General features: G+C 40.6%; 2 protein-coding genes across 4 annotated transcripts; one reads left to right on the forward strand and one right to left on the reverse strand.

The window, feature by feature from the left end:
• Positions 1-1,505: 1,505 nt before the first annotated feature.
• On the reverse strand, positions 1,506-6,449 carry LOC120314274. The gene is made up of 4 exons (XM_039357198.1): positions 6,414-6,449; positions 5,400-5,471; positions 3,015-3,515; positions 1,506-2,019 (listed from the first exon to the last, which is right to left on the reverse strand). Exons 3-4 carry the CDS (start codon positions 3,490-3,492, stop codon positions 1,520-1,522), a joined length of 978 nt encoding a protein of 325 aa, XP_039213132.1. The 5' UTR covers positions 3,493-3,515; positions 5,400-5,471; positions 6,414-6,449; the 3' UTR covers positions 1,506-1,519.
• Positions 3,160-11,389, forward strand: LOC120314275. Of its 3 annotated transcripts, none has more exons than XM_039357199.1 (2): positions 3,160-3,297; positions 9,141-11,389. In XM_039357199.1, the coding sequence occupies exon 2, from the start codon at positions 9,466-9,468 to the stop codon at positions 10,231-10,233; it is 768 nt and encodes a 255-aa protein (XP_039213133.1). In that variant the 5' UTR covers positions 3,160-3,297; positions 9,141-9,465; the 3' UTR covers positions 10,234-11,389. The 3 variants fall into 2 exon arrangements, with proteins under 3 accessions (XP_039213133.1, XP_039213135.1, XP_039213134.1); XM_039357200.1 differs by lacking the exon at positions 3,160-3,297 and adding an exon at positions 5,647-5,768.
• Positions 11,390-12,827: the final 1,438 nt, after the last annotated feature.

The following is a 12,827-nucleotide window of genomic DNA, read 5'->3' on the forward strand; positions in this document are numbered from 1 at the left end:
CGATCAAGCAGTTTATGTACTAAACTGAATAAACAACCTGCGTTATCTTCATTTCCAAACCATGTTATACTCCAGTCACCTTTCCTGAGAGTGCTGGTGTTGCTATTCATTCAGGACAGGACAAAATAATGTTTTTCAAATGTGGCTGCTTTTTGATGGAGAGCCTCTTTTCTCTCCCCTAAGTGCTGTTTTGTCTGCTATGGGAAAAAAATTACTCTTTTATGGGTGTTGGGATTTAGTGAAAGGAGCCTGAGCCACCTGTCAAATTACCTGATATTTTTCCAAATGTGGGACCGTTCCTCTCTTGAAGGAATGTTAATGTTGCATCTAAAAATACTTGGGTCAATAGGTTACAGGTGTAGCAGAGGTATATATGTTCATAAAGCAAGAGAGAGCTTGTCACTGAAATCTGGCATTTTTCAAAGCCTCAGTATTTCCATCAAGCAGCTTTGACATTGTTGTACAAGCAAGCTTCAAGAAATACACGAAGGCCACTTTCCAGTGGATTGCAAATAAAAAAGTAAATGCAGGCATTCAGTCACATTTGGATTAAAAGTGCAAATGACAATATTTTTATTAGAATGGATTTCCTCAGCTGGAAGTCCAGAAGTGTTGTTTCCAAAAACGCTCGGTCAGAAGGGAAAAGGTTGGGGAAAGTGAATTAGAACAAAGATGGCTCTTTGGGTTATGCATACGCATAACACGCTGCATTCATTCTACGTTTCTCACCTGAAAAGAAGTCTTCTTGGGGAGGGGGAGACAAAAGTGACCAGAAAACACAAGAGCTTTTCAAATTGAAGACTGTAGCATCTACCTTCTTGACAAAGAGGCAGGGCATTTGTATAATAAAACACTCATCTTGGAAGCACCTGCTAGAAAATTATTCGTTCTAAACTGGCACCATATAAGGAAGGGACTGGTAAATAGAATGAACACCGGTACTCCTTGGGTTATAACCAATCAGAGCTGTGGTGGCACAGTAATTAGAATGCAGTATTGAAGGCTAATTCTGGCCGCTGCCAGCAGTTCAATCCTGACCGGCTCAAGGTTGACTCAGTCTGCCATTCTTCCAAGGTAGGTAAAATGAAGAGCCAGATTGTTGGGAGGCAATATGCTGGCTCTGTAAACTGCTTAGAGATGGCTGTAAAGAACTATGAAGCAGTATATAAGTGTAAGTGCTATTGCTAGAATGGAAACTGCCCAGTGGTTTACTATAGGCCAGTTTTGCCAAAAATCAGAAATAAATGCCAGTTTCTGGTAAAATCATTCTATAATGTGTTCATGTGACCGCAGGATGTTGCAAATGGCCATACATGTGGGCTGATTGCTGAGCACTTGAAATGCAATCATGTGACTAGGAAGGGTAGCCATCAGAACTTCGAATCTGGGTCATAAGTAGCTTTTTTGGGGTGGGAGGGTTGGTCATGACTTTGAATGGCTGCTAAGTAACCGGTCATAAGTTGAGGTCTACCTGTACTGAGTCATGTTAATTAAAAGCATGAAGGAAGCCATGGAAACATTAATAATCTTGCAATGTGCTCTTTCCTCCTCTGCTTTTCAGAGTTTTCACTGCTTTGCTTATTTCTAGAACCGAAGCCTGGATTTTCTGATTCTCAAGGAACGCTTCCACACCCTTCTCACCCATCACTTGTGCAATGTCCCCTAAGATATCCACCAGCAGCTCAGGGATAAAAGCATGGTGAGACATGACTGCGGCTGCATGAACCTTGCCTGCCAGCATGTCCAGGAACACAAGGCATTTTCTGATCCAGGACTGCTTCATTATAACATCCCCTTGGAAAGCAAGCAGCTCATCGCACTGGACTTGGGTTTGGATGATCTTCTGATTCATGGCATTTATCCCGTCTTTTAATTTCTGTTCCTTTTGGGAGAAGTGTGTAATCTTATCGTGGAAGCCAGCCACTTCTGTTGTATATTCTTCTACTGCTTGTTGAGCTTCTGCGACTAGATTTTCAGCTGACTCCAGGGCTATTTGATAACCAAGTAACACACCAGCTCCTAGAAGCAAAGATAAATCAGTGATATGGCTTTTGATTCCCAGTTGTTTTCCATCAGCAACAATAATTAAAAAAAAATCCCTCCAAATTTCAGCTACTGAACTAAGAAAAGTTTGGAAGGAGTTTTGTCTGAAAGGACAGCAAGCATGGTGTCAGTACCAAAACTGGTTAGAATAAATCACCAATTATCACATTAATAATCAATTGATTGTTAGAGAATCTGTTTTATAGTGTGCTGTACAGATTATGTTGTGTCCAAGTCTGTATGTGTGGCCATGCTGCCAGAAGAATCAAGAGGGGGTTTATTTTTAGAAAAAAAAATGTTTTGGGTCCGCTGAAATAATTTCTGAATCAAAGCTTCACTCACTCCTTTTTCCCTCATTCAGCAACATTTTTCTAAAAAAGATACATTCTTGATTTTTAAACAACACATAACTGCCCAGACTAAAACAACACTTCCCCGATACATGAAAACTCATCAGGGGCTCTATAACACTCTAACCTCAGGCCTGGGAACTAAACCAGGTCTCAAGAAAATTCCAGAAACTATGATCTCCAGGGCACAGGCTGTAAGTTAATCAACATTTAATTGATGGGAGGGAAAGAAGATACAGTATACTTTCAAACATGGAACTTATTTTATCGATGGTTGGAAAAGCGAGATAGAGAGTAAAAACTTAATTGTTATGACTAGGCAAAAATCAGCTCGGATAACATGTTTATGAAGCACAAATAAATTGTAATGATAGAAAACTAATAAAATACTTTTAAAAAACATTTAATTGATGGGATGTAGTAATGAACTATTTACAATATTTTTTATCATCTAAATAATGTTGCATTAAACTAACAGCAATGAAGACAGGCTTTATATTACCTCAGTTGTGCATGAGGGATAACAGATATGCTATAAATCTCTACAGAGAAAGAGTTTATAGTCTTGAAGGAATCCCTTTCAGATTCAAAATCTATTGGTTGGGGGATTAACTGACCTACCTATGATTGTCCCGAGTCCTGGAAGGATCATCAAGTGCATACCAATCTCTCGTCCTGCACGGTTTTTTTCTGTTTCCTCATGAGCTAATTTGAGCCTCTCCTTTGTGTTTTCCAGGTACAACTCTGCAGTTTGCAACATTCCCCTTGATTTCTCCTCAGCTTCTTGAAGGGCAACAGTCTGAACTTTCAAATCCACCAAGTTCTTCTGCTTTTCCCTCAGATTATCTTGCATGAGTTTCTTGACTGTTATCAGGGCCTCAGATTGAGAATCAACCAGCAGCAGGTGAGATGCTACCTTCTGTTCAGCCTCTGAAAAATAGCTAAGGGCTGTGTCAACATAATTACAGATTTTAACACAGGTCTCTTCGTCTGGCCGTACAAGGAGTAGAAACTCAGCCAGGAACACAAGTTGTTGCATTCCTGCCTCCAACTGTTCCTTGGTGGACGCATTACAACTCTCATTTTGCAAGGGAGCCATGAGAAGTGGAGATGGAGTCAGAGCTAGGAGGCAAAATACAACAACAGAGATTGTATTAAAATTAAGAACACTGGTTTATTTGTGTTCAAAATCTATTCATTTAAACTTTAGAATAGATGCACTGTGGCCAGTAGCAGCATCTAAAAGTCCCTCATTGAGTTCTCAGAACTGTTGGGTTCTCACTAAATCAGTAATTCTCAACCTTAGCAATTTTCAGATGTATGGACTTCAATTCTTAGAATTCTTGATGTATCCTTGACTTACAACTATTCATTTAGTGACCGTTCAAAGTTACAACATCACTGAAAAAAATGACTTATGACCATTTTTCACACTTACAACCATTGCGGTATCCCCATGGTCACATGATCAAAATTCAGACTGTTGGCAACTGTTGCAGTGGATCATATGATCACCTTTTGTGACCTTCTGATAAGCAAAGTCAATGGATAAACCCGATTCACTTAACAACTGTGTTACTAACTTAACAGCTGCAATGATTCACTTAACAACTGTAGCAAGAAAGGTTGTAAAATGGGGCAAAACAAATTTCTTGCTTAGCAACATAAATTTTGGCCTTAATTGTGGTCGTAAATCGAGAATTATCTGTAGATTATAGACTAAATTAGAGGATTCTATCTAGGGCATTCCCCCAAGTCAGTCTTAAAAGGGGAAGGCCATAGAACCGTTTAAAATAAATTCAATTTATGTAAACTTGGATTATATACTTAGGACTCAGTGTCCACCTGAATGAAAACTACAAGTCTGGAAAACATTTTTGCCCTTCTTAAAAGTAACATGAAATATTGTGATTTTTGGTATCAAAACCATTTACCAGACATTCAAAGCTGGATCACTCCTTGCTCAACCACATAACTACATATACCCATTGCTGTGAATACAAAAGCTTGGTGCATTCATAGAAGTATAGTAGCTCCACCAATATAGTCAGTTATGATTTTTGCTAGAAAATTGTCATAATATTTTCACTTTTCTTTAATCCGTGGGGAAAGTGGGTGGTATTCCTTTTTTCAGAGGTTGATGTTGCATTTACCCGTAGATAACAGATACAATACATGATTTGACAATATGCTGATCTCAAGCATGGCTGTTTTCATGATTTGGGAAAAGATTTATTCAAGATATATGAACAAGCAGCTCATAGCAAGTGCAAGAGAATTGATCTTGAATTAACAGTAGCTGTAGCAGAAAAGACCCGTGAAGATTACCTATGACTTGCAAGCATTTTATGATATTCAAACTGGCAGAAGATATTTAGTCTTCCATTATACATGTCAGAAAGGGTGATTAAACACAGTAAGAAACTAAGGATGGACTTGCACTAAAATCAGAATGATCAGAGTAGTTTTCAATGTGTTTCACTCATTTTCTATAGCCTAATACGTGCTTTCCAAATTTTAAAAAAAACATTTACAATATCTTTTTATATATTTTTTTCAAATGCTGAACATATTAGCTATCTCCACCCACTTGGTACTTCTGTTTTCCCAACTGACATGACTTTCAGTTCCCTTGTGATTCGTGTCACATAGAGATTTGAGGCAAGTTTAGCCTGCTTTGAAAAAAACCCGGGTTGCTGTGAAAATTGCATAGGGAAACTTTATATCAGATTACTTACCCATCAGCTGGACGAGCAGAACCCAAGCAAAATTTTTCACATCCCCTACTATTTAATCTCTCTCGGCCTTTTTTAAAAAAATCAGCAAAACCTACTACTTTCTGCCATGAGAAGATTGTAGGGTGCTCAAGGTATGATTCCTCTCCTGTTCATGTGTATACCAAGTTGGTTTCAACCAAAGCATGTATGACCTAAAACGTATTTTTAGTATCAGAAACAAAATGCAATTGCCCACCTACCTCTTTAGAGTAGTGCTGTAAAAACTTACCCAATTGAAAAATCTTGAGTGCGTTCCCTCCTCTTGCTTGCAGTCTCACTATTGTTTCCAATATCACTTTTCCTTTTCCAGGCATAAGGATAAAAATCAGTGATGGATGAGACAACCAACCAATCAGATCTCTCCAACTTGGGTATTTGTGCTAATTCCCTGGGTATGAAACTTTTCCGTCCCACATCCCACCAGCCTTACAAATACTTTAAATCTCAGCTTGGGAGGAACTAAAATAACCTGGTGCAGTCAGGTTATTTTGAAAGATTTTGGAAGTTTTATGTGTGTGTGCACATACCTTGACACATATATTGGCTTTTGCACTGAGACCTAAGCATATTTTATCCTTATCGTTTGGTTCAGTAAAAGGTGAGTGAATTTTGGGCAAGGCGGGGTGATATAAATCTGCAATGTGCTCTCAGACGTACGCCAAAAAGAAGAAAAAAATGGCAAAATTGGGGGTGGGCTGAATGGGAGAATGCGCAAAGTTGATCCTATTAGGGGAATCTAGGAATGAGGATCCTAAGACTCTAAAGGAAATGAAAGCAAGAAAGGGACAAATGATTTTGATTGCTGTTAAAAAAAAAAAAGCAAGAACAGGATGGAATTGAAAAAGGGAGGGAGATGTAATGGTATCCTGATTATTTATTTAGTTATTTTCCTAAGGAAACTACATATTCTTCCATAAATAGCTTCCTTTGAAAAAGAAAAGGGGGGGGGGGCGGGTGTCATGCTATCTTGAAACTGAGTTTTATCAAAATTAATACAATTTTTCATGGAGAAAATGAGTTTAGAAGGAGAGTATTTATCTAACATTTCATGTAATACATTTATATTATACAGGGTGGGGGGAACGCCAAAAACTAAACAGAGTATCTAAAGTTAAAACTGAAGCCATGAAAAAGCTTCAATCAGCCATTAACATGTAAGAAATGATAAGCATTTCTGAAGCCTAAATTAGATATTTCTTTGACAATTAACAACTTAGTTGGAAAAGAGTGATATGGCACATACATTTCTTCTTCTTCTTCTTCTTCTTCTTCTTCTTCTTCTTCTTCTTCTTCTTCTTCTTCTTCTTCTTCTTCTTCTTCTTCTTCTTCTTCTTCTTCTTCTTCTTCTTCTTCTTCCTGTGTATATGGTAGATAACATTGATCAGGACTGCAAATCAGAGAACCTATTCTATACTACTACACTTCACTCAGGAAAACAAGCATAGCAAATTCAGCATTAGAGGAAAAAGTCTTAGCCTGCAGCTTGAATGGCATTTGGTAGCTAAAGGGCCACTTCTCCCTTTCCTCATAGCTATTATGCTTCTCCTGCTATAGGCATTTCTAAGAGGATTTTTTTCATATAGAAACTGACAATGTTTTAATCATAATTTCTTAACACCTAAAACTTTGAAAGTCAGAATCAGCTCCCTGAATTGAGCCCAGAAATCCATCAGAATTTAAAGTACATTTTAATCATCATAGTAATTTTACAGTCAGAAAATTATTTACATTGATTGTTATATTGCTTTCTTGTGTTTGCTTATGTTGTTGTGTATTTTTAATTTACTTGTACTGACTTTAGTTGTAAGTTCATACTAAATAAAATTGCTATTATAACACAATATGAACACAATATGACCTTAACCCAGCAAATGCTCTTGTACCACTGTTACAATTGAATTTAAAACCACTTAACTATGGCAATTTGTCTCAATGCTGACTTGTATGTGTAGTTCTTAACTGATTACATTCCCTTCTTATGACCATCCCTATCAGCATAAAACATTTTAATAGCCAAGTAACAGGGAGACAGCTCTCTTTTGTTTAATTTTTATGAGGGCATATTAAGCAAGAACTAATAAACCCATCCAGATGGAAAGAGTTAAGGCTTGGCCTCTTTCTAATCTGCTGCCCTTATGCATCTCAGTGAAGGATGACTAATTGGTCTTGCATTGCTGCAATCCACCGGCCTGTCAATCTTTGATCCAGAGTAAACTAAACTAAAAAAAAAAAATCAGATGACAAATGATGAGGTAATAATAGCCCTAGGCTGTCTGAGCCCTTCCATTCTTTTTAGGCAAACTGTAGATAGGCTCAACAACTCAAAAGAGGAGCCTATCTCGGTTTAGGACAAGGATATTCAAACTTGACAACCTTAAGACTTGTAGGCTTTAATTCCCAGAATTCCTCAGCCAGCATGGAGACCTCTGGTTTAGGAACCTGTTTAAAAAAGATCCCTTATTTTTAAGACTGACTGTATTTTCCTCTCATTTCACAAAACTTGGCTATCCTGGTTCTCAGCTCCTTATTGATTAAGCTGATTGAGCTGCTCACCAAAAATTTAGGAATTTTTTCTTCCATGTCTGCTGTAGACCAAATAATGTGAAGTTCTGCAGGTTCTGTTGTGACAATACACTTGTTCTGTATTGGAAGGTGTTGGCAGGAGGTGGGGAAGTAGACTACATGCAATGAATCTTAATTTGGAAAGTGGGGAGAGAGCTGGTGAGAAGAGAATATATAATTTCTTCTAACTGGAAAGGATTTCAGAACTCATCAGACCCAACCTCTTGCACACAGCAGAATCACACCATCCCTAAGAGATAACTTCCAGCCTCTGTATAAAAAACACCAAGAAAGGGGAAGCCTATCGTAGCCTGTTACTGTCAAGATGTTCTTCCTGAGCATCTTAAACTTCTCTTCTTAAGAAGAAGAGACTGAACAGCCACTTGTCTGGAATGGTATATACAGGGGTGGGGAACCTTGGCTCTTTTATGACTCGTGGACTTCAACTCCCAGAATTCCTGAGCCAGCCATGCTGAGGGGAAAGGGAGAGGTTTCCAAGGTGAGCCATGCTGGCTCAGGAATTCTGGGAGTTGAAGTCCACAAATCATAAAAGAGCCAAGGTTGCCTACCCCTGGTATAGGATCTCCTGCTTAAGCAGGAGGTTGGACTATAAGACCTCTGATGTGTGATCTGTATCTACCGCCTTGAAGTTTCATCCCATTAGTTCTAGTTTTGTCCTCTGGAGTTAAGTAAGAATCACTTGAATGAATGCCCTGAACAGCTCTTTCATCTGTGGCCATTTGGGATGGCAGTCAATAGCACCAAAACTTTAGGTGGAATGATCAAAGCAACATGAAATGTCAAGCTTTCTGCAATGTTGTTGTTGTGAGCCCTATTGTTAAATCTATTGCTGCTAACATCAGATTGCCAGCTTTAGGGTTCTGATGTTTGTATCTCCCTGGGGCAGTACAGAATATAACTGAATAATTCTTTTACAACTAGTCCTTAACTTACAACCGTAATTAAGCCTAGAAGTGAGTGGTAAGTTGTTGCAGTCATAAATTGAGGCAGTATCTGACCAGATCAGATTTTTTTTAAAATATGTTACGGTGGACATTAACCAAACACCATGGTTGTTAAATGAATCAGTTTTCCCTAATGGGCGTTTTTTTTTTTTTTTGCCAGAAATCATAAACACTGAAAACTGGCAAAAAAAAAAAATGTCACAAATTGTGGTCAAGTGACTGTGGGAAGCTGCAAACAACCATAAAGGTTGCTTGCCAAGTGCCCAAAATGAGATCATGCGACCGTGGTTTGTGAGTGTGTGCAGCTGTTGCAAGTGAAAATAGGTTGTAAGTTGCTGTGGGGAGGTCTGTCATAACTTTGAGTTGTTGTTAAGTGACCGGTTGCAAACTGAGGACTACCTATAATCACCTTTGTTAAGAGTGATGTCTATTTTTCTTCGCAGGCTATTCACTATGGCATCAGCAGGACAATCGCATGCGGTGGTCAAAGCTGTGGAGACCCTGAGCAGAGGGCAAGATGTACGGAGAGAAACGGAGCTTCTCATGAAGTCTTATGCCAACTGGGAGGAAATTCTCATGCCAGCGCCCATCTCCATTGCTATCCTAGGGAAGCTGATCTTCATCTCAACAGGACAGGGGGATTTCTCCCTCAACACGTTACCTCCTGAGGGAGGCTTCCAGCACCTCAAATGTCCAGAATCCTTCAAAGCCTCCCTGTGCCAAGTCAGCAGTTGAGGCTGGATTGCCTTCAACGAAGCCCACGTCAACATGGACAAGATTAGACTGCTGGCAAGCAGCATCCCGGAACAGATGAAAACCATTGTACGGACTCTCATCCAGGACACAGAGGTCGTCACGGCTTTGCTTCCGAATCAGCTCAAAAACCTCCAGGCAGCGACAGAGCAATGCGGTGGGCTGGCCAAGGCGGTCAGGGCCAAGTTCACAGATGTCATCCTCCTCATCCAAGAACTCCTGGAGGCTTGTCTCAATGCCAAGCGGGGCTATGAGAAGGAGCTGAAGGAAGTGCAGATTGCTCTGGAACAAGCCAAGATCCGAGAAAAGTCAGCCAAGGAAGCCAAGGAGATGGCCGAACGATACCATCATCAGATGAAGGAGCAAGTTGAGGAGTCTTTCCAGCAGTATAAAGAAGCCATGGACTCCATCCCTACAGGATGGGATGTGGTAGGAATGGAGCTGGTTGCTACTCTCACCCAGACTCTGGGGACGTTTTCAGTTGAGTTTAGCCGGATGCTAGCAGGGAAGCAGAAGAATCTTGGAGAAGCAGCCGAGATGGGCAGAGGTGAAGGACTGAAGAGGATGATTCCTTTCATTTCAGCCAGTGTCATATGTTCAAAGTCAGCTGAGCTTTTGACTTTTGCTACTAGCTTGAGAAATCTCTTGGATCAGTGGTTCTCAACCTGTGGGTCGGGACCCCATTTGGGGTCGAATGGCCATTTCACTGGGGTCGCCAAACAAGGCTGTCTGCCATTTTCCCCCCTTTTCTTTGGCCACGCCCCGGCACCCGGTGATATATAAGTGGTTGGGGGTCACCACAACATGGGGAACTGTATTATGGGGTCGCGGCATTAGAAAGGTTGAGAACCATTGTCTTGGATGATCACAGAAACATTAAGATCTCCATGATTCTCGATGAAAAGACTGGGGAGATCAAAACAGGGTGGGTGAAGAAGAATTTACAAAGGCTGAGAGACTCTATTGCCAAAGAGGAAGAGTGTGACCCTAAAGTCAAAGCCCAGGAGATTTGCCAAGCTGCCCTGGATATTTGTCAACAGTTGGAGCAAATAGCTTCATCCGTGGGTAACGTCGGGAAAGTGGGGAAGAGTTTGCTGGATGGAATACACCAGCTCCATAAGAAGGCTTCAGAATTTGACTCCTACAGCAAAATATACACCCGATCACCGGCGTTTTCACCCAGACCCCCCCAACGTATCCAAGATGGGGGAAGTGAGAAACACAGGAGTGGAAAATGCCCGCCTTAAAGTGCAGCAGAGCCGAGAGGCCTTGAAGGCCACCAGAGAGGAGTATCAAAGAAGCTTTGAAAATTTCAAGAAGCAGAATGAAGAACTGACCGAGATCCTCTGCACCATGAGAAGGTACCAAGTTAAGGAAGTGGATTTTGACACGGCCAGGAAAATGCTCATAAAAGGCTTGGAAGCCCTGAGTCGGGTAAAAGAGCAATGGGAAAAGATGGTGAGGTTTTTCCAAATGATCTCCAACTTAATCGAGACCAGCCTGGTGTGGAGCGTGAAAGAATTTGCCGACACCGTAGACAGTGCCCAAAAGGTCTCCAGCTACTCGTCCAAAGCTTTCATGGCTGATCTGGTTTACGGACATATTTTCAATGCCTCCAGTGTGGCTCAGCTGGTCGCCATGATTTCGGAGGCTTACACCATGGTGTCAGAGAAGTACCTGATGGAGCGGGTGAGCAGCTTAGGGCACCTGCTTGCCATGGAAGCCGAGGAACTGAACCCAGTCACTTGGAGGGAGGAACAGGGCCGTTCTGGCAATATAACCCACCCCCCCCTTAAAATTGGATCACTGTAGTTATATTTACTTGGCTATTACAGGTAGTTTTCAACTTACAATTGCCATTAGCCCAAAATTTATAATAATAATAATAGTAAAATTGGAAGGGACCTTGGAGGTCATCTAGTCCAACCCCCTGCTCAGGCAGGAAACCTTATACCATTTCGGACAAACGGCTGTCCAATCTCTTCTTAAAAACTTCCAGTGTTGGAGCATTCACTGCTTCTGGAGGCAGGTTGTTCCACTGGTTAATTGTTCTAACTGTCAGGAAGTTTCTCCTTAGTTCTAGATTGCTTCTCTCCTTGCTTAGTTTCCACCCGTTGCTTCTTGTCCTGCCTTCAGGCGCCTTGGAAAATAGCTTGACTTCCTCTTCTTTGTGGCAGCCCCTGAGATATGGGAACACTGCTATCATGTCCCCCCTCGCCCTTCTCTTCATTAAACTAATCATACCCAATTCCAGCATCTGTACCTTGTATGCTTTAGCCTCCAGTCCCCTAATTATCTTTGTTGCTCTTCTCTGTACTTTTTCTAGTCTCAACATCTTTTTTACATCATGGTGACCAAAACTGGATGCAGTATTCCAAGTGTGGCCTTACCAAGGCATTGTAAAGTGGTATCAATACTTCACGTGATCTTGATTCTATCCCTCTGTTAATGCAGCCTAGCACTGTGTTGGCCTTTTTGGCAGCTGCAGCACACTGCTGGCTCATATTTAGGTGATTGTCTACTAGGACTCCGAGGTCCCTCTCACAGTTACTACTATTGAGCAAAGTGCCACCTATGCTGTACTTGTGCATTTGGTTTTTCTTGCCTAAATGTAGAACCTTGCTGAAATGGTGGATTTCCAGGGGCTTTTAAAAAGCTTGATAATTTTTCAGTTTTGTGTGTGGAAGCTTTTACTTGCATCTGAAATGTCTAGCATTTATGAGAACAAGACTTTGTTGTTGTTTTTTTATATGCTACCAATGATGCATTTGTCCTCCCTGGTATCTGCGATCCTTCTGAGTAGAAAGGTGTGATAAGTATGTTGGGTGTCTAATTTTGTGCTTTATCCTCTCAGGTGCATCTCCAGGACCCTCTCCAGTCTGAGTCATCACAAAAACTGTGATGATTTTTTTTGCCTAAATGTTGCTAAGTGAGACATTTCTTATGTGAGTTTTGCCCCATTTTACAATCTCTCTTGCCACATTTGTTAAGTGAATCCCTGCAGTTGTCGAATTAGTAACCTGGTTGTTAAGTGAATCTAGCTTCCCCAGTGATTTTGCTTGTTGAAAGGTTGCAAAAGAGGAGCACAAGAGTTCAGGACACTGCAACTGTCATAAATGTGAGTCAGTTATCAAGCATCTGAATGTAAATCCCATGGCGCCTGGGGAATGCTACAATGGTCGTAAGTATGAAAAATGGTCAACAAGTCACTTTTTTCGGCGCCATCCTAATTTTGTACAGTCAATAAACAAACGGTTGTAAATTGAGGACTACCTATATATGTTTTCCAGTTTCTTTAAGGGCAGAAAAAAATAATAACTCTGATCTCCTTATAGTAGCTGGTAATTAAGACATGTTTTCTGGAAATAAAGTTACAG

Source organism: Crotalus tigris, unplaced genomic scaffold (assembly GCF_016545835.1).
Source record: "Crotalus tigris isolate CLP2741 ecotype Arizona unplaced genomic scaffold, ASM1654583v1 scf7180000018867.1602434, whole genome shotgun sequence".
NCBI classification, from domain to species: Eukaryota; Metazoa; Chordata; class Lepidosauria; order Squamata; family Viperidae; genus Crotalus; species Crotalus tigris.

Coding starts and splice junctions, on each gene's coding strand:
- LOC120314274 (XM_039357198.1), bottom strand. CDS start 3,492: ATGGCTCCCTTGCAAAATGAGAGTTGTAATGCGTCCACCAAGGAACAG. Junction 2,020..3,014: donor AGGACTCGGGACAATCATAG/GTAGGTCAGTTA, acceptor CTTTGCTTCTAG/GAGCTGGTGTGTTACTTGGT.
- LOC120314275 (XM_039357199.1), top strand. CDS start 9,466: ATGGACAAGATTAGACTGCTGGCAAGCAGCATCCCGGAACAGATGAAA.